The sequence below is a fragment of the Desmodus rotundus genome, chromosome 8 (genome assembly GCF_022682495.2).
Source record: "Desmodus rotundus isolate HL8 chromosome 8, HLdesRot8A.1, whole genome shotgun sequence".
Lineage (NCBI taxonomy): Eukaryota > Metazoa > Chordata > Mammalia > Chiroptera > Phyllostomidae > Desmodus > Desmodus rotundus.
Genome location: NC_071394.1, coordinates 29,566,779 through 29,588,240, shown reverse-complemented (window position 1 = coordinate 29,588,240; position 21,462 = coordinate 29,566,779). Strand labels below are relative to the sequence as shown.

Below are 21,462 nucleotides of genomic sequence, written 5' to 3'. Positions count from 1 at the left end.
ATGAATGGGCACATTGTCTTGGAGAAGCTGCTAATCACCAGTGACCCATAGCTGCAGCCTTTTGCGTCATCTGAATACTTTCCGTGGAGGAATGTTGAAGCTTAATGCAAAATTTGATGTAGATTTGTTGTTCTATTTGCTCAGTCATTTTGAGTGCGATGGCCACACAATGTACATGTGTGGCCAACAACATCTACTGCCCTCACTGACTAGTACAGTGAAGTTGTCATTGTTCACGCATGTGCATTCCAGTCCACTGTCTTTGGCTGCCAGGTTACATCAATGTCATGAAAATTGTTCCCATTATATTAACAATGGCTGGACTTTTTCATACAGGCCTCATATATTGGTTTCAGGTGTACAATGTAGCAATTAGACAATCACATACTTTACAAAATGTTCCCTCTGATAATTCCAGTACCTGCCCGGCACCATACATAGTTATTACAATATTATTGACTATTCTGTAACAATGTGTACTTCTTAATCCCTTTATCTTTTTCACCCAGACCCCAATCCCCCTTCCCTCTGATAATCACCAGTGTGCTCTCTGTGCCTATGAGTCTGTTTCCATTTTGTTTGTTCATTAATTTTGCTCTTTAGATTCCAGACATGGTATATGTCTTTACCTGACTGAATGATTTCATTGAACATAATATCCTCTAGGTTCATCCATGCTGTTGCAAATGCTAAGATTTCATTCCTTTTTATGGCCAAGTAATATTCCATTGCACCACAGCTTTTTAATGCACTCATCTATTGACAGGCAGTTGGGTTGCTTCCACAGCTTGGCTATTGTAAAGAATGCTGCAGGAACACAAGGGTGCATAGATTCCACTGAATTTGTGTTTTGGGTTCCTTCAGACATATACCCAGAAGTAGAATCACTGGGTCATAAGGCAGTTCCATTTTTAATTTTTTGAAGACCCTTCATACTGCTTTCCATAGTGGCTGCACCAATGTGCATTCTTGTCAATGGTACACAAGGGTTCCCTTTTTCTCCACATCCTTGACAACACTTGTTCGTTGATTTATTTATGATAACCGTTCTGACAGTTGTGAGATAATATGTCATTGTAGTTTTAATTGGCATTTCTCTGATGATTAGTGATATTTATTAGTGATTAGTTAAGCATTATTTTCATGTCTATTGGTCATATCTATATGTCCTCTTTGAGAAGTGTCCATTCAGGTTTTCTATCCACTTTTAAAATTGGATTGTTTGTTTTTCTTGGTGTTACTCTATAAGTTCTTTATAAATTTTGGATATTAACCCCTTTTCAGATGTTATTGGCAAATATCTTCATCCACTCAATAAGTCGTCTTTTTGTTTTGTTGATGGTTTCCTTTGCTGTTCAAAAACTTTTTAGTGTGATGTAGTCCCATTTGTTTTTTTCTTTTGTTTTCCTTGTCCAAAGAGATATCTCAGAAAAAATATTGCTAAAACAAGTGTCCGAGATTTTAGAGCCTATGTGTTCTTCTAGCAGTTTAATGGTTTTGAGTCTTACATTTAAATCTTCAATCTATTTTGTGTTTATTATTGTGTATGGTATATAAGAAGATGGTCTAGTTTCATTTTTTGCATGTATCTGTCCAATTTTCTTAGTACCATTTATTGAATAGACTATCTTTACCCCATTGTATGTTCTTGCCTTCTTCACTTTGATCTATAGATTGCTTTGAGTAGTATGAATATTTTAATGACATTAATTTTTCCTACCTGTCCACAGTATATGCTTCCATTTGCTTGTATTTTCTTCAATATTTTTCTTCAGTTTCTTATAATTTTTTTCAGTACAGGTCTTCTACGTCCTTGGTTGAATTTAGTGCTTTATTATTTTTTGAGGTAATTGTACATGGAATTGTTTTCTTAGTTTCCTTTTCTGATAGTTCACTATTGGTGTATAATAATGTAACATATTTCTGAATATTTATTTTGTATCCTGCTACTTCACTGAATTCATTTATCAGTCCTGGTAGTTTTTGGTAGAATCTTTAGTGTGCTCTGTGTACAGTATCACGTCATCTGCAAATAATGACAGTTTCACTTCTTCCTTTCCAGGATGAATGGCTTTTTTTCCTCTTTTCTGATTGCTGTGGCTAGGACTTCCAGAGCTATGTTGAGTAAGAGTGGTGAAAGCGGAAATCCGTCTCTTGTTCTGATCTTCAGGGAAACGCCTTTAGTTTTTGCTCATTGAGTATGATGTGAGCTGTGGGTTTTTCATATACGACCTTTATTATGTTGAGCTATGTTTCTTCTAGTTTCACGGTGTATGATCTTTTAAATGTACTGCTGGGTTTCGTTTGCTAATATTTTGTTGAGGATTTTAGCCATTTATGTTCATCAGAGATACTGACGTATACTTTTCTTTCTGTGTGGTGTGTTCATCTGGTTTTGGAATTAGGATAATGCTGGCCTTGTAAAATGAGCTTAGGAGTCTTGCCTCCCCTTAAATTGTTTGGACTAATTCTTCTTTGAATGTTTGGTAAAATTTACCTGTGAAGCTATCACATGGAATTTTCTTTATGATGACCTACAAAATTATTTTCTTGTAGCAAATTTGTGCTTCTCCTGGGACACTGAATTTTGTTTCTGATTATATTTCACCCTTTGCTTCATTATGTTTTCACTACACACTCAGGCAGTTTGTAGCTAAACTTATGGTTGTCTCTAGCAACTGCACACACCTTACGGTATGTATTTTTTTTCTATAATATTAACCCTGGCATTAATCTATACTTTTCTCTAGTTTCCTTAATTTATTTTTACTTATTTTCTCAATATATTTTTGCAAGTCTACTCAAATTCTTTTGGTAACAAAGTAGGAAATAGATAAGTAGAATACTGTTATAAACAAATAAATAAAATGCCTCATACTTCATGAGGATAATGAAAGTACTTACCTCATAGAGCTGTTGAGAGAACCAAGAGTTAATATAAGTGAACCATTTAGAATAATTTCTGGCCTGTTGTCAGAATCACATATATGTTTGCTCAGTATTCTTATTATGGTTAAATCTTCACTGAAATGACCATCAGTTAACCCTGTTTGAAGAGACAGTCTATGAGCACTCTGAAAGTAAGTTAAATGAAGCAGGAAAAGATAGTTATCTATTTAAGAGCCACTCATCTATGTCTTCAGGTTATAATCTGTGTAACAGCTAGCAAATGCCTTATGCTGTGTAAGATAATATGCTAAAAATCTTAGTAGAGACCGCTAAGTCATTTCATATGTCTGGCAGTTAGGAGCCTTGTCTATACAAACATAAGAATGACTGACTGGATGAGGATTCCATCAATCACCAGAAGAACTGTTGTTTTCTCTCTACCTTTTTCCATGTTTGACGCAGAAGGTCTCCATCCATCAGATAGATCTGGGCTGGAGACTGAGATCTGCAGCTAACCACTGTGGCCTAGGTCAAGGAAACAGGGACAGCAATACCTACCAGCTAGGGACATGAGGATTGCATGAAATAACGAATGTAAAGACCTTTGCATTATGCCTGCCCACAGTCTGCATATGATAGTTATTCTGCTTGTCATTAGTTTTATGTAAATCTTTTGACCTGAATCCACTTTCTTTGATTTATATTGAGTATGGACAGACCTAGTGTTTTTGCTTTAAATATTTGAAAACTCTCTCTACACTTGATGGAAAGTCTACAAATGCTTAAATTTTTGCTTTTCCATCATGAGGTTGTGTAGAATAGCGGCTTCTCAGATATGGCTCAAGGATCATAAATTGTCTGCGTGGACTCTTGGGAACCATGCAAGCTACGGGTTCCTGTTCCATTAATATTTCGATTACCATGGCGTGTGTGCATACGTTTCCAGTATGGAGCAATAAACTATCAATGGTTAAATGGGTGCCTGGTTTTCGTTAGTGGGTAGAAGCTCATCAAAAACTTCCCATTCATTTTTTGAGTTCAAGTGGTTGGGACTGAATGGGGAGAGGCTCTTTGCTCTGCCAACGTGGATCATGAAAAATACGGTCAATTTAATCCAACTCAGCAAGTACATATTGAATTCAGCATATGAGAAAAGCATTGGGGTGCGTATTAGGGCAAGATCAAGAGACCTCCCCTGTGGTGGCCATCTGCTGTTGCTCACCAGCACTCGTCCTCCTTTATACGGTTCAGGTGGGATCGGCTCCATATCCAAGTCTAGAGATGGGTCTTTCTTGGCTTCAGGGGGTCAGCATATTACATCCCCAAAACCACAGTGTTGGAGTCAGAGTGGGCATATACCACATGAGCTGAAACAGACTTGTTACCTGGGGCTTCTGAGAAAATGAAGCTTGCTCCGTCTTTCCCATGGGAACTGGTAGAAGGGACATTCTTTCTCTAGGCAGTATGAGGGGGGACCCAAAGAAATGGGAATTTATTTATAAAAAATTGTATATTTATTCTTATATGTTTACACTTCAGTCACCTTCAAAGTACTCTCCCTTTGATGCAATACACCTATTGAGATGTTTTTTCCACTGCTCAGAACAGTTTTTGAACTCGTTGATTTTGATGCCTTTTAATGTTGCTGGGTTTTGTTTCACCTCTTGCACGTCAGCAAACCATTTCCCTTTGAGGACTTTTTCAGCAGGGGAAACAAAAACAGTCGCTCGGGGCAAAATCAGGTGAATAGGGAGGGTGGGGCACATGCTGTTTTTGGTCAAAAACTGCTGAACACTCAGCACAGGGCGGGCAGGTGTGCTTGTAAATCACCTACCATGAATGGGCAAACACATTAAAAGAGTCTTCAAAAACTGCTGAACACAGCCTCTCACAACAATGCCAGCTGGTACACTGATACACATGGGTTCCTGCAGCACTCACCTAGCAGGGGAATTCTGCACTACAAGGGGCCCACCCTTCAGAAGATAATTCTGGGTTTTTTTGGGGGGAGGGGTCCTCCTGGTATAATAAGGTCTAGGAGAACCCGGAGCTGTGAAGGGGCAGAACGCAACACAGATGCTGAAGATGAAGTAGGGAAGTACCAGGAGCCAGAAACTTTATATATTAACCCTTTATCAGATACATTATTTGCAAATATTTACTCCCATTCCATAGGTTGCCTTTTCATTATCTTGATTGTGTTTATTGACGCACAGAAGTTTTTAAGTTTGATGTGGTACCAGTCGTCTATTTCTGTTTTGTTGCCTATGCTTTTGGTATTGTATTTTAGAAATCATTGCCAAGTCCAATGTAATGAAGCTTTCCCCTATATTATCTTCTAGAGTTTCCCACCTCTATTATCTTTTAGAGTTTTAGGTCTTTAATCCATTTTGAATTTTATAGTTTAGGTCTTTAATCCCTTCTGAACTCACCTTTGTATATGGTGTACAATATAGGTACAATTTCTCTTTTACATGTGGTTAGCTAGTTACCCCAACACCATTCATTGAAGTGGGCTTGGCACTCTGGTCTAAAGTTATTTAATCATACACCATGTTTCCATCTCTCCTCCTCCCAGCCCCTGAGCTCTCTATTTTGTTCTATTACTCTATTTGTCTGTCTTTGTGCCAGTACTATACTGTTTTGATTACAGTAGCTTTGTAGTATGTTTTGAAATCAGAAATCAGAAGGTATGAATCCTCTAGCTTTGTTTTTCTTTATATATATATATACATATATATATGGTTAATATATATATGATATATATGGTGATAGATATGGTGTGTATATATATATGGTATATATATGTGGTCATGTGTGTGTGTGTGTGTGTGTATAGTTAACCAGCTATATTTATATGGCTATTTTGCATCCTGTCAAGTTCCAAATGAATTTTAGGATACATTTTTCTATTTCTGCAAAAATTCATGTTAGGACTTTGATAGTGACTGTGTTGGGTTTCAAAAAACATATAAGTACATGCTGACAAGTCCACTCGGAGGGAATCTGTGAGAGGGGGATGGGATGAGAAAAGCACGGATTTGGATTTTAGTCTCCCCTGTATTTAAATCTGAGCATTGCTAATTTCTACTTTGGTCAAATTTTTGACCCTTCCTGAAACTTCTTATTTTCTCCCTTATGAAATGTGGTTGATGCTCTCATGCTTAAATCTCTCTTGCTTAAACCGCATGGTAATGACTTTCAATTGTAATAGTAATGGGATTGACATTGGCAATCAGATTTATTGTTCCTCCATCCAATGGGCTGTGATAAATGGCACCCAGGAGATTTTTTGCATAAGTCATATGGTTCTGATGTTTCTAACCTGTCTCAAGAATCTTCTTCTAGCAGCAAATTGCTGTGTCAAACTGAACTGTGAAACTGAGCCAGGTGTTTTTTTTTTTATTATTGAGGGCAGAAATTCTGTTTTGTTACTGTGTTTTTCCCCCGAGTTTTACTTTTCTAAGATGAGCATAGGTCAGGTAACATTTCAAAACATCGCTAAATAAAACAGTCCTTTTTGGAATGCCAAGCTGCCATGGAGTTATTTTATCTCTCTGACATGACACTATAATAACATTATTTTGTACTTCAATATAAGCAGAAACACACCAGTTCCTATCATTTGCACCCTTGGTTTTTGAAGATGGAATGTAGAAGGAAAATACAGATATGAAATAGATATGAAGTATTGAAATCTACTGAAATGTATGGAATTATTTATCAGTACAACAGGCGTGCATGTTTCTGTTAGAAGTGACATCAGGTAGTTTAGCTAGCTGAAGCTTCCAGGACTGTATTTTAATGACCTCAAGGGTTTATCTCCTCTTTAAAATTATTTGTCATCTAGCCTGCATGTATTAAATCACTGGCACTTGCTCAATTCTTCTTCGGATTTGTTTGTTTTCTGCTGTGTAGTGTTGATCATTTGATCACTTTGAGGTGTGATAGGGGGAAGGAAGTAGCTATGTAATTTTCACTGAACAATCTTCCCCAAGGGAGCAAATAAATTTATGCTGTATCTTATCTGCCATCAGCTACAGATTGAGAAATGCTCTCACAGAAACTTTAAACTCAAGGCTCCTACATTAGCCACCTCTCACTCACTGTAACAAGCAACCCCCCAAATCTCCGCGACTGGCAGCCTCTAAGAGATTTATCTCTTGTTCATCTTGTACAGTGATGTGACAATACGTCTGCCCGTGCACGTCCATATATATAACGGTGGTGGTGTCTCTGGTTCTGCCTCAGATATCTTTTCCACTCCAGGATCCAGGGTGAAGGAGGGGTCCCATCTGGGACCTGTTCTTCTTGTGCCTGAAGGAGAAGGGCTCTTAAGACACAGTCAAAGCCTGCAGTGGTTCTTAAAGTTTCTGCTCAGCCACGACCACACAGGCTGCCCGTTCACATTTCATTGTCCAGAGCAAGTCCCAGGGCCACGCCCAGCGTCAGGGTCCTGTGAGAGAGACACTACTGTTTACAAGGCGTCATTCTCTCAGGGAGAGGGGGAGAGGAAATGGGAGAATGTAACACAGGTATAGTTACAGATGGGGCCTCTGGCGTCCTTCTCTGTCATGCCCTGTTCTTCTCATGCAGCTTCGAACAGTCCCTTCTCTGCTCCCTCACCCTCCTCTCCATCACTCCTGCCAGGCCCTTTGCTGCCAAGTAGACCCATGAAACCCACTCAGCTGTTCTGCCAGCGTGATGTGGGATCTTTATGATACAGTGCCCAAATTATTACTTTAGTCAAAACTGACAAGAAATCACACAGCCTCCGGAGCTGCCTGATGTGATAAAGAATAGCTCTGCTCTGGGTCAAGTCGGCTCCACATTTGCTGAAATCATACCCGCTATTTTTGTTTTATTCCTGGCAATTAGTTTGAAGTGAAATTTTATTTCACTTTTTTTTTACATTTGCCAATCATCTATATTATAAAGGATATATATATATATTTTATTCTTATTCTATTATAGTTGTCCCAATTTTTCCCTTTTTCCCTCCTCTGCCCAGCCCACTCCCACCACTTCTACAGTCAATCCCCACACTGTTGTCCATGTCCATGGTGAAGTGAAATTTTAAATAAATTAAATAATTGTTGTCCATCCCTATTTGATATTTGTCCAGAACCCTTATATGCCATACTCTCATTGTCTTATAATACTTTACAACACAGAGAGATTTTTACCTCTTTCATTTCGTATGATGCCCACAGGAACCCCGGTGGTGTCAATATTACTGTAATTCTCATTCTACAGTCTGGGGAAAGTTAAGCAATTTATTCAGGATCAAGGGCTAGTGAGCTTTACCGCCAGTATTCTACAGGGCACATAACGATGGTCCTTCTTGTTACTGATAAAGAAATAGCCTGTTTTAAAAGAATATTTTGAAGAGTGCATATTGTAATATAGTAAATGCTTTCTAAAACAGTTTTAGAGTAAGATACTTGTTTCACTGATAGAATTCACCTTAAAATTAGATAACGTTGTCTTCGTTTTGAATGACCTGATTCCTAAATTTCAGTTGGCACGCAGCTTCCCCAGGGACACAGTCACTGTACAGACTGGGCAGAATTATGGGTCGGACAAAAAGCTCCGAGAGGCCAGTTTCCCCGTGGCAGGAGATGCTGTCCCCTCCCTACTGCTGCCCAGGTGGTCCACTAGTCCTGGTCCCCACTAGTCCTGGTCCCACTGCCCTGCTCTCGTCAAACCGCTGTCACTTCTCAGCCTGAAAGTGGCAGCAGTCCCCTAAATAGACCTCACACCTTTTTAAAAACGTTCTTCCAGGCCTTTCATCACATTAAGCCTAATAATGATACTGTCAAAATGTAACTCTGAACTTGCCTAACTTCTCTGTCCCCACCAAAATCCCTAACGCAGCTGCCAGGCTCTCATGCCCTTCTCTCCCGTACTCTCCGCTTCCTTCCGTCTCAGCCTTCTCTTCTCCTCCCAGCCTTCCTGCCTGTGTCCCCAAACCCGCTGGTCCTCACTTCACAGATCCCACCTTTTCAACAGAGCAAGCCAGGCCCCCCAAACCATGATAACTAGTGCTGTTTTAGTCTCCTGCAGCCAGAAACTCACCGCTGTATTCCCCCCCACCACCACTAAGGCCTGTGGATTTTACTCCTTAAATGCCTTGCGAAACCGAGGTCCAAAGTCTCTTCTGCCTGCCCCCTTTAACAGGTGTGCTGATGACAGTAGCTTTTGTGAAGGCCTTCCTCACCCACACCCGTCACCATGACAAGGGAAAACCCAGTGGATGGGGAGAAAGCAGCCATGTTTCAAACACAATGCACTTCATGTTTTAGAATGTAAATGCTTCCCGTGATACTGGGTAGATTAAGCATGGCTGCCTTTAATGTTGAGACCTGACCAATGGAGGCACTTTGAATTCCAAGGGATCAGATTGCCAAGGATCGGTTTGTGCGCTACGCTTCTTGCTGCTAATGTTGCCGAGCTGGGTGTCTGTACACCTTGAATGTCCTACATCACACGTTGAGTTAGACATAATGGTATGACGGAGGGGTAGGTGCCTCTCCCCTGTACTACCGAATGTGTAAATTCTGTAGTGTAGAGGTCAAAGTGGACAAATTGCTCTTCCTCAGGGGTCAGCACGGCAGGCTGTCTTGTGGCGCGCCGCTCTGTGGGGCAGACAGCTGCCTCTCTGGAGATGGTGGTAATTCACTGTGCCCATAGTGTCGATGAGGTCGGGTCTGGGCTTGTTCTCCAGGCCGACAGATGAGGTTTAATATGGGCCTGGTCTCAGGAGCCAGTTGGAGGGACAGTTGGAATGAATTTTTATTCATTCAGTTGCAAACCCCCCACTATCCTAGGAGTTCTGCTCTTCTAACTATCACTCAACTAATAGCTGAGTTTAACATTCACCACCCTGAAAACTGTTTCAAGGAGACTGATTTCCTTGCTTTCTTGGAATTAATAGAATGAGGGCAGGGGGCCATACATATCTTGATTAAAAATTAGAAGACTTTAGAGTGTCCCCTTTTCTGTTTGGGACCTGGAGGAAGCCTCTTATTCACTGTAAATGAAGAGATATTTTATCTATTTTTGTCTTCCCTTCTTTGTTCTTTACCTAGGAATGCCCTTTTCTTCATTTTCAGGTTTTTGAAATCTTCTAAGGCCCACTTAAATTTTTATCATATAGGAAACTTCCTTGATTTCCCCCATCAAAGTTAGTATTGGTTTATATTATTATTTTGTGAAATTTTACTTTGCACCTTCATTTAGCACTTGTGACACTAGGTGATCTTTTTAAAGTTATTGTTTGCCTATTTTGCTCCTCCAGATTATAGGCTTTTTGAGGATAGGACTGGAACTCACTCAAATTTGTATTGTCCAAAACGCCCAGCACAAAGCTCTGTCCAGTAGGAGGGCTATAAGTCAGCTGAATGAATTTGAACCCCTAAGCCTGTTCTTTCATGAAAAGGATGTTGTGCAATCATAATGTTCTCCATAAACAGATGGAAACTCAGAAAAGACTACTCTGATGTTCTTTCGTCTGCCTCATCATGAATTTGTAATTTCCTTACCGTGTCAGGCCAAAACACTGTTTCAAAGATCAACTCTTTTCCTTTCTCCATAACCGAGTTCAGGAAAAGCCAGACATTTTACTGGACCTCGTTATACTGTGCAGTGCGCTCGGGATAATTTTATGGGATCAGTGTAAGAAGCTATGCTTCCTTTTGGGTGGGCCTGAAGTGTTTCCTGTTTAGAGTTAAGTCTTCTGAAGTCAGAGTCAATTTCCTAAAACATACCACGGTGAAGTGAGCCCCAGAGACACGTTTTTCGGTCTGTAGTCTTTTCCTTTTAATAGCAGAAAACATAAAATTCTCACTTCACGATCTTCCTACTCTTAACTGTTCTTGGGAGGCGTCACGTCCGAAGAGACTGCAATTGGAATCTCTATCGGATTCTCCGCAGAATTAATGACTTGAGCCCACACCAGGGCAGCCGGGGTCTGCTGTCTCTGCGGGGGGGGGGGGGGGGGGGGGGGGGTGTCTGCTGTCTCTGCGGGGAGACTGCCGCAGCAGTGATGCACAGGGTAAGGTGCTCAAAAATAAAATAAAATAAAAAACAAAAAAATAAATAAATTGATCAATTAAAAAAACTAGGTGAGGAGAACAAAAAGGAACCTCAGTTTCCTTCCAATAACTAATTTGCGGAGTCGCTGTGAACATTGCTGTAAACAATAGCTACTCAGATATAGCTGTTATTATTTTCATTATCATCAATTATTCTGATAGAATTACAGAAATACACAATTTCCTTGGAAGTATACATTTTTGGAGGGTGACCAGAGACGGGGTATTATTATACTTTTATACTTTGGTTGTATTTTTTATTCACTCAGGATATATGTGTGCGTGTGTGTATTTGTGCCTATGAGTGTGTGTGTGTGAATTTTATACATTATGTGGCAAGCACCATTTCAGGCATTTTGGTAACACTAATGAGTAAGGCAGACCAACATTTCTACCCCCACAGAGCTAACTAACATTAGTGTAGTGGATGCGGCTGGAAGCAGATAAATTCTATGGAAAACTAAACGAAGTAGGAGGGATGCAGGTTGGGAGTGGTTTTCGGTTACAAACAGGGAGGCCAGGGCAGGTCCTACCGTGACTGTGACACTGGTTTTGAGTTCCCAGAGGTCCCCGTGCACTATTTTTTAGAATGAGAGAATGGAAAGGAGGGAGACGAGAGTAGAGAGAAGAGGAGCCTGCAAACTTGTAGGAGAGCGTGAGGGTTTCCTTTGTGTAACATGTCAAAACACAAACTAACATTGAAGAGTGACGTTTTCCAGATGGCCTAGTTTTATTTGATTCCGTTGGAGCAAAAAGCTTCCTTAAGTGTTTGTACACACCCTGCTTTTTCAAATGAAGTATGCGGAATACAGTCCAGCCGGCCTGTGACCTCTGCAGGAGGTCATCTCCGTGGCCGTCACATCCGTGCGGCACTGCCAGGAAGCAAGGCCTTCGGGCTGGCAGGGATGCTCTCAGCTGTTTGCCTGCATAACGGCCGAGCCTGTGCTGATTGGGAGTTCTACAGAGTAGCCACCACACACACATAGCTACATTTGAATATAAATTAATTCCAACAAATGATATTAAATATTCAGTTTTGGATCACATTAGTCACATTTGAAGTTTTCAATAGCCCCAGGTGTGTCTCATGGCCACTGTGTTATCACAGACATAGAACATTTCCAACACTGCATAAAATTCTATTCGTATCTATTATTTTGCATTTCGTTTTCTTGTAGTATTGCTATTAGCTCCCACACCTCTCTCTTCCTTTTGATTTGTTGTTTCTCATAGTTTCTCGGCTTACATAGATTCAGAATTTTGTGTAAAGTAAGGATCTCTGGGTTCTAAGAGAGAGAGAAAAGAGCTTTCCGAGTTTTCATACTTGAAATTTCTATTTCTACTTTGACTGCCCCAGGGCCCTGGGTGCTTGGCGATTGCTGTGCCGCTGTGCTCAGTTGGTGGGAGAACAAGACTTCTGAGTTGTTGTGTGAGAAGCGCTGTCAAATTGAAAGGTAAAATTGCACTTTTATGGAAGTGCCACAGGTCCGGTCCATGGTCCCTCGGTGGAAATAGTGGCGTCCAAGGAGGTATTTCTGACTAACTGCTCCACATAACAGCAAGCACTGTGTTAGGCCCAGGAGGTTCCGACAAAAACAAGCTCAGAGGACATCACAGTTCGGGTGGTCGAGAGTGTCATAAATAGGCACAGTCTCGCTGTCCAGTGCCCAGGTGTGCCCAGGATACTCTCGAAGTCCAGAGTAAGGTGCTGCATGAGGCAGCCTTCCCTGGGGTAGAGGGAGGGGATGAGACCAGAGGCCAGAGGCCATGGAATGTTCCCTAAAGGAGTGATTTTTAAATGGCACCCTGAGGAATTAATAGGCATTCGTCACATGGTGAAGTTGGGAAAATGGGAGAATGGGGTTGACAAGACATGATGTACCACACTGTGAACAAGGACACAGAAGTGAACTGGCATGGTGAGGGGGAACTTTTACTACTGATGGAATCTGAAAGCACAGGGATCCTGTGTCTGTGGAGATAGTCGGTCTTTGACTGGTCTGTAGATGGAAGAGGGGCAGGGGCATGGTGATCCAGGTTCATCTGACTTCTCAACGGTTCATAGTTCACACTGGCAGCTCTGTTGAGGTATAATTCGAGGGACCTGGGCTGGAGGCTAGAGCACCAGTGTGGTGGGGAAGGAGAGATTCATAGCAATTCAATAGAGAGATAAGGGCCTGATATGAGAATGTATAATTGGGTGGAGCAGGGGACCCGGGTTCAATCAATATATAAGAGGTAAAAGTATGAGTGTTTCTGGATTGACTAGACATGGAAAATGAAGGAGACAGAAGAATCAGAGATGATTCTAAGCTTTCAGGAAAACAGATTAATTTGAACTCTTCTTCCAAGTTCATGGTGATAGGTTTTGACCTACATCTATTACTAGTAATTTGCATTGGCAACTGTAGTGTCTCGGTTAGGTTTTGGCTCTTCAGCACTCTGTCACTCTCTCTTTTGTTAAAAGAACTTGAAGCATAGACCATAGAGAAGTACCACCCTTGAATGACTTTAATTTTGCAGTGGCCTATGAAAATTTATAGAAATTTGGCTTTATTCTAGGGGCTCCAATCCAGATGCCAAAATTACCCCATGGCTGGGACATCCCTTAGGTAAAACATTGAATCTGTTTTTCATTAGGAACAGCTGTAAACCATCAACAAAATTCTCATACCGTGCCGATAATAATGCCAGTCAAGTTGCAAGGTAACTCGGGATTTCAGAAAGTTATGATTCCCAAAATCTTTCTAGCTGAGCCCTTATTTGTAGTTTTATACATATATATCATGTGAAAAAGCTAGTGGCTTCCTTACTTTCCATAATTGTACACTGCTTTTTTTTTTTAGATTATAAATTAAATTCTGAGTTCTGAATGTTGGTGGAGACATGCTTGTAGATCTGTAGTCAATTGCTTTAGAGTAAAAGTACAAATTCAGTCTGGCTGGTGGAATTAGAGTAGGAGAGGAGCCAGCTTGAAGGGCCCATTATGACGGAGTTTATATTGAAAGCAAGACTTCCCTTATAACTACAGTGCATTTTAAAAGGATTTTCCAAGTAACTGTTAATATTTTAATGACAGCTTCCAGAAAAACCCAGTTCTCTAGTTTGTACGATGAAGGAAAGATGCCAAATATATGTTGCTACTTTGGTTTTTACTGACATATTTCACGACTGTGTGTCTAAAGCCACAAAACAGGAGGCGCCTGCCACTTTCTTTCAGACAGTTATCTTTAGCCACTGCATCTGGCCTTTGTTGCTAAATTTTGTTGTTATTAGTCTAACTGCTCCATAAAATTGGATCTTCAGTGGTCTGGCAGTGTCTGAATGACTTCTCAGAACCTGTGAGACCTTGTTCCCTAGTAAGAAAGATCCGAGCAAGATTTGTGGTATGAGGAAAGGTAGTGTGTCTCTTCTGAGGGAGACAATAGGATACTAGGACAATTATATGGCATCTTCAAAAATCTGATCTGAAGATTAGTGATGTGTTTGGTGTGAACAAGTACTGTAAACTGAGAAGCATGGGAAATTTCCGCCTCCTGTAAGAGTGTTTTTGTACAAGGGAGGCAGGAAAACAAGCTGACATTTTCTGGGCTTTGGGAGAGGTTACACTGACTGTTTCTTAAAAGTGAATGAAGATCACTGGCTTCTACAATCATTCTTCATGAAAGGCTATTCTTTGTATGATGCCAATGAAGGTTGTATACCAATGTATCAAAATAGTTTTGTGAAAAGATAAATATGTGTTTCATTAATCCCAAGGGGAGCTTCCTAAAATGCATTTTCTTTATAAGTAAGTAGTATTCCGTGAAACTCGTGACATCTTACGGTGGGAAAGAAGGAAAAAAAACCACTATCTTTTCAAGCCATTTGCGATTTAATACCAGGTGGTCAAGTGTGTTGAAAAACCTTTTGAGTCATATGTTATATTATTTCAAATGACTTTTCTCTCTCTTGGGAAACTGGCTAACCCCCACAATCTTTCTCCCGTGGCAAACGACCGTAAAACTTTGATCTACTCCAACCAGTTTTCCAGATGTAGCAGGTAGAGCATACGTGACCTTTCACGTGCCAATGCAACCTGGCTGATCAGAAACCATAAGTTAATCTCGGATGACTTTTATTTCTAGGCATCACAGCAGAAGTGCTGGTGGTGACCTCTTTCGATGAACTGCAGAGAAGGGCCCCAGAAGCCAAAGGGAAGATTGTCGTTTATAATCAGCCATACACCAACTACTCCAAGACGGTGGAATACCGAGTCCAGGGTGCAGTGGAAGCTGCCAAAGTGGGGGCTTTGGCATCCCTCATTCGATCGGTGGCTTCCTTCTCCATTTACAGGTGGGTCATGATGTTAATTTGAAATACTTTCAAAAACCAGGCTTTTTCACGAAAGCAAAACCATTATAAAATAAAAACAAACCATTTCAATGAAAAAAAACTGATTGCTCATGAAATTTTTCCTCATTCCATATTTGGTCATTTGTTTTTAATATCTTCTTTGGCCTTTTCAGGATTCCAAGCATCCCCAGTGCATTCCTTAAAAAGCTTTCCACATCCGTGATGATCCCATAACATTCCTTATTTAACCAATATATTATGTATTTTCATGAGTGGGAGAACTGAATTCATGTCTGTGTCTCATCAAGGATTTTTTTTATTAATTAATGTATTTTATTGTATTTTTCCATAACCATTGAGTCCTCTCATTCCCAGTCCCCACAATCTCCACACTGTTGTCCATGTCTTCGAGTCCTTTTTCCTTTTTGCTCAATCCCTCCACCCCTGTCCTCCCCACTCCTTAGCTGTCATCCTGCTCTCCATCTATGAGTCTGTCTCTATTTTGCTTGTTAGTTCAGTTTGTTCATTAGATTCCACATATATGTAAAACCACATGATATTTGTCTTTTTCTGTCTTATTTCACTTAGCATAATTTCTCTAGGTCCATTCATGCTGTCACAAAGGGTAAAATTTTCTTCTTTTTTTACAGCCAAGTAGTATTCCATTGTGTAAATGTCCCAGGGTTGTTTTATCCACTCACCTACTGTTGGACACTTGGTCTGTATCCCTATCTTGGAGATTGTAAATAATGCTGCAGGGAACACAGGGGTGCTTATGTTCTTTCAAATTAGTGTTTTGGGTTCCTTTGGATATATTCCCATAAGTGGGATTGCTGGATCAAAAGGCAGATCCACAATAGCTACACCAGACTGCATTCCCACCAACAGTTCAAAACGGTTCCCCTTTCTTCACATCCTTGCTAGCACTTGTTTGTTTTTTTTTTATTTACAGACAATAGCCATTCTGACAGATGTGAGATGGTATCTCATCATGGTTTTAATGTGCATTTCTCTGATATTAGTGACACTGAGCATCTTTTGGCCTATTGACCATCTGTGTGTCGTCTTTGGAAAAGTGTCTATTCAGGACCTTTGCCCATTTGTTAATTGGGTGGGTTTGTTTGTTTGGTTTTTTTGGTGTTCAGTTTTGTAAGTTCTTTATAAATTTTGGATATTAACCCCTTATCAGATGTATTGGTGAATATGTGCTCCCATTCTGTGGATTGCCTTTTTATTTTTTTGATGTTTTCTTTTGATGTTCAAAAACTTTTTAGTTTGATGTAGTCCTTTTTGTTTATTTTTTCTTTTGTTTCCCTTGCCTGGGAGTTCTATCTGATAAAATATTGCTGTGGGCTATGTCTGGGATTTTGCTGCCTATGTTTTCTTCTAGGATTTTTATGGTTTGGGATCTAACATTTAAGTCTTTAATCCATTTTGAATTTATTCTTGTGTGTAAGAATGTGGTCTAGTTTCATTTTTCTGCATGTGCGTGTCCAATTTTCCCAACACCATTTTTAAAATAAACTATCTTTAGCCCATTGTATGTGCTTGCTTCCTCTGTTGAATATTAATTGACTATAAAGGTGTTGGTTTATTTCTGGACTCTCTCTTCTGTTCCATTGATCAATATGTCTGTTTTTATGCCATTACTATGCTGTTTTGATTATTATGGCCTTAGAGTATAGTTTGATATACAAATAAGTAGAAGCACATACTGTGTTCATGGATAGGAAGAACTAAGGTCATTAAAATGTCCACACTACCCAAAGCAATCTAGATTCAACACAATTCCTGTCAAGATTCTAATGACATATTTCACAGAACTAGAACAAATATTTCAAAAAGTTTATATGAAACCACAAAGGCCCTGCATAGCAACAGCAATCCCGAGAAAGAGAATCATGCTACCTAATACCATCAAAGATTCGTAATGACTTCAGAGAAAGCCAGGCTCTTTCCATTGTTGCCAGGGAAGTGAAATAAAAATAAACTGGGTAACATGATGGGGGCCATCTATGGTGTGGTGGAAGGAGTTGAGAAGGCAGAGGCCCTTGGATATAGACCTGGTTCAGCTCTCAAACAACTGGGTAGCGTCGGGAAGTGTTCTTAAACTCCCTGGGCCTCAGCATCCTCTTCTGTTAATTAGTGATGATGAAGAGTAAAACCTTTAAAAAGTTAAGAATAAGTGAGGTAAGCTTTTGAAAGATATTTGTTTATCTATAAAGGTCCATATAAATGTTTGGTGGTATTATTTGAGGGCAACGTAAGCTTTATCTTTTTCTTCATGGTTCTGATTGAGGTAATTTGGAAACTGCTTTGTTGACCCTTAGCCTTAGTATGGAATTCAGCATCGCAGTGGATGGAAGGCAGACACTTGGCCTTGTCCAATAGCTGCATAGGGTGGTGTCACACATTAAGGCTAAAATGTTTGAGAAACATGGATAAAAGAAGCACCATTGTAACATTGTAGTCTTGTCTCTTTCAGATAAAAAAATATAAAAATAATTGTAGTGGAGTTTATTTGGGTCTCAAGACTAGATCTTCAGTATCTGTTGTAAAGGAAAGTTTATTCTGCACAATTACTATTTGGAGCTGGAAACACAGCTGCTTGACCTTAATTAGCACCCTACATCCTTGAAAATAAAATAATCGAGGAGGATACATTAGCAAGTAGGAACCAAATCAGAGGGAGTTGTCCGAAAGTGCAGAGAAAAAAGGAAAGGGACATTTTTCTTTTATGCGGGTTAAGATGGCTTCCCAGGCAAGAGGATCGAACATGTTAAGACCACTTGTTAGAAGTTTTTTGAGAGAAAAACTCGTTCCACTCATGTCACAGCACTCAAAATAATGTTCTTTGTAAACTCTTTAAAGATTGGGTGGTAGTGAAATAATGATTGGACTATATTCTGGATGGTTAAGCTGCCCAGCGGGGAGAAGTCCTAAAACGGCTAGCTTTCTTCCCAGAATGCCTCCATTGCCCCTTGGAATAACATGCTCCGCAAGCTGCGGCCATTCCCCGTGATTTCACTGGTCATGAGACCTAAATTATGGAGCTAGTCTTTGCTTTGTGAAACTGGGTGACTGCCAGAAATATTTATTTAAGAACTACTACTCATAAGACTAATAAATCCCCAGATGTCTTAATGCCAGGGTTAATTGGCTTTTTTTTTTCTCTGTGGTGTGTAATGAAGATGTTTGGAAACCCAGGCTGTAACCTAGGAGCCCCAGAAGAATTTTGTCCAGCATAGGACTTAGGAATCTGTTGTTAGCCTCTCAGATTTGGGGTCAGCAACTTATAGTGTGTATTAAAAAGACATTTTTTAAAAAATATTTCTAGATCAAAACTGATTATACTTTTACCTTGATTTTATGGCCAACCATATTTCATTGGCCTCTTGACTTTTATAACTCCATATTTTCAACATGTATAAATACATAATAACCTTGCCCTTAATATAGTACTTAGATTAGAATCTTTCACATATGTCATCTTATTTGTTCTGAAAACAACCCAAGACCAAACAGAAGGGGCATTATTATCCCTACTTTATAGGTAGGGATGTAAAGTTCAGAGTATTCAACATACTTATGTGTTTAAGTCTTGTATCCTGAAAAATTAAAACCAAATGAAACAAACTCTGTGTCTTTTTCCACTTCTAGCTAATTGTTTCTTAGATTCAGTTTTCCTTACAGAGTATTTTATATTCCCATCCCTAATTCTTCATCTCTCATTCACTCTGCAGACCATGTTAACCTGGCTTTGCCAATAGTGAAATGAAACTTGTTAAGGTCACAAGTAGTTGACTAGTTGTCAAATATAGTGCACATTGTCAGGCTATCATATTATGTTATCCCTCTGTGGCATTTGCCATTATTGACTGCTTTTTCAATATCTCTTCTCTTTGTCATCTATGACTTCTTTCTCATATTTTCTCCCCCCCCACCCAGTTTCCACCCCTACCCCACTTCCCCTTTAACTTCCCTGTTTCTCTGGCTTGTTATTCAGAATGTTCTTCCTGAGCAATCCCCTCACGCTTGTGGCTTCAGCCACCTCTCCTATCCTTACCACTGACTGAACTCCAGACTCTTACAGCCAACTACCTGCTGATTCTTCTTTTGGGTGTTCCACTGAACACACCCTTTCATTTCTTTCTCCTCCATTTTCTGTCTCTGCGAAAACAAGTCATCTCTTTGCCTTTTAAGTTAGACGCCCTTGATTACCTTTTTCTTCCCTTATCCATTATTTCTAGTAGTAACTACGCCTCCTAGGTTCAGCCATTTCAACAAATGCATATTGAGCAGCTCCATTTCCCAACATCACCCCACGTTCGAGTGGTCAGGGAGCACTAACGTGTTCCCAGTGTACCACATGTCCTCAAGGTCTCATGACTTTGCATGTGCATTCTCCTCCTCCGCCTTCTATTTCCTTTCTCACTGTCTCGCAATGTTCAAGATCCATCTTAAGTGTTTCTTCTTCTGGGGAGCCTTTCCTGACATCCAGCCGCAGCCCAGGTGACTTGCCACTTTCTTCTGGTAGACCCACATCATCCCGTGCATACTGGGTATCATAGCATCTTGGAGGCTGTTTGGATCCATGCTGTGGTAGGGTAGACAAACTGTCATACAAACAACTTCAAATTTTGGTCACTTACAACAATAGGAGTCAATTTCTTGGTCACAGAATAGTTTCATGAGTGTGGTCAGAGGTGGTGTTCTGCTCCTTTCCATCTGTGGCTCCATCACTTTTAAGATCTCAGAATCCTCTGCATCCAGCTAGCAAATAAGGAGACAGAGAAAGCTCATAAGCAATAGGGAAGTTTTCCATGGCCAGGCCTAGATATGGCATAACTCACTTCTACTCTCATCTCCCTGGCCAGAGTATAGTCATGTGAAGGCCCACAGTGAAAGGTAAATGAGTTTGGTGAACTATTCCTGCCTGTCCCAATTGCCGGACTCCACATTAGACTATACATTTCAGACAGATATGAATTATATATTTTTTACTTCTCTATGCTCATAATCTCGTATAATGTTTGTTACATACTAGCCCCTCAGGAAATGTCTGTTGCAGGAGTGAACATGTCTGAGGCTGTGGAGTCAACCATGGCAGGGCTCTTATGGCAAGCTGACTTCAAGTGCTTACTGACCACACTGAGGAGCCTCTGTACAGTAAGCTCAAAACAACTCGAACTTTTAGGGCACTTTGCTCTGCATTGGAAGGAAAATACACCAGACTGTATCTTTTTTCTGCCACAACATTGATGTTTTGAATGACCGATTGAATGAACCAGCTCCCCTTTCTCGGACAGGCAGTTCACGTTGAGCTCCGTGGGAGTGGGTGGCACCGGATTCTGTCTAGGAGGTGTGTAGACATCAGCAACACTAGAGAACAAAATGCAAATTATGATTTGTTGCTGCTTGACTTAAAAATTAGAGAACCTCCTAAAGGACAGGAAATGCATTTTATCACTTTGGTTTGACACTTGTCAGCACAGTTATCAATATTGTCAGCCCTTTTGGAAGTGCGGAGGTCACATGGATACGTGACAGATAACCTCAAAGAGACATCTGCCTCACCTCCGGTCCCACTGTTGTTATTTTTCTGTATCCACATTAGTAGTGTTCTTGTGCTCAAATGTACTTCATAGAGGTTTTTTCTTTATTGAAGATTTTATAATGACTTTTTCCTTTTGTTCGTGATGAAGTATCAACTGGGACTCCCAGTTAGATCTTTTTCAGTTTTTCTAAAATTGTAAAATATCTTTTGACTTTGTCATAGGACGACATTTTTAAGCATGAATGTAGTTAATAAGAGATTTAAGTTCTACAGAGGAAAGCTTTATAGAACCATTTTTCTACGTTATTTCTCAAGTGAATTTTTTTTAGTAAACATTTATTGAGAGCTTACCAGTTTCTCAGAAGTTGCCAAGTATGAGGGTTTTTAAGACGAATCAGACATTTTTTTTTCTCTTGGGAATAGTCTATCTGGCTAAAAGAGAGGAGGGCAAGGCTTAAAATATAAATGACTAATGTAATGTATTTTTCATTTAGTGATAAATGTGTGGTTGGGGGAAACAGATGAAGGAAGGAAATTAACATTTATTAAGCACCTACTCTGTCTTATGCTTCTCTGAAGGCTTAC

General features: G+C 40.1%; 1 protein-coding gene across 1 annotated transcript in view; it reads left to right on the top strand.

Annotated features, from left to right (window-relative positions):
• Positions 1–21,462, top strand: part of CPQ (carboxypeptidase Q) — a 399,977-nt gene that overhangs the window by 105,800 nt on the left and 272,715 nt on the right. Inside the window, exon 3 of the mRNA XM_053930262.2 lies at positions 15,113–15,320. Coding sequence (XP_053786237.1) covers positions 15,113–15,320 — 208 coding nt within the window. The remainder of the gene's footprint in view (positions 1–15,112; positions 15,321–21,462) is intronic.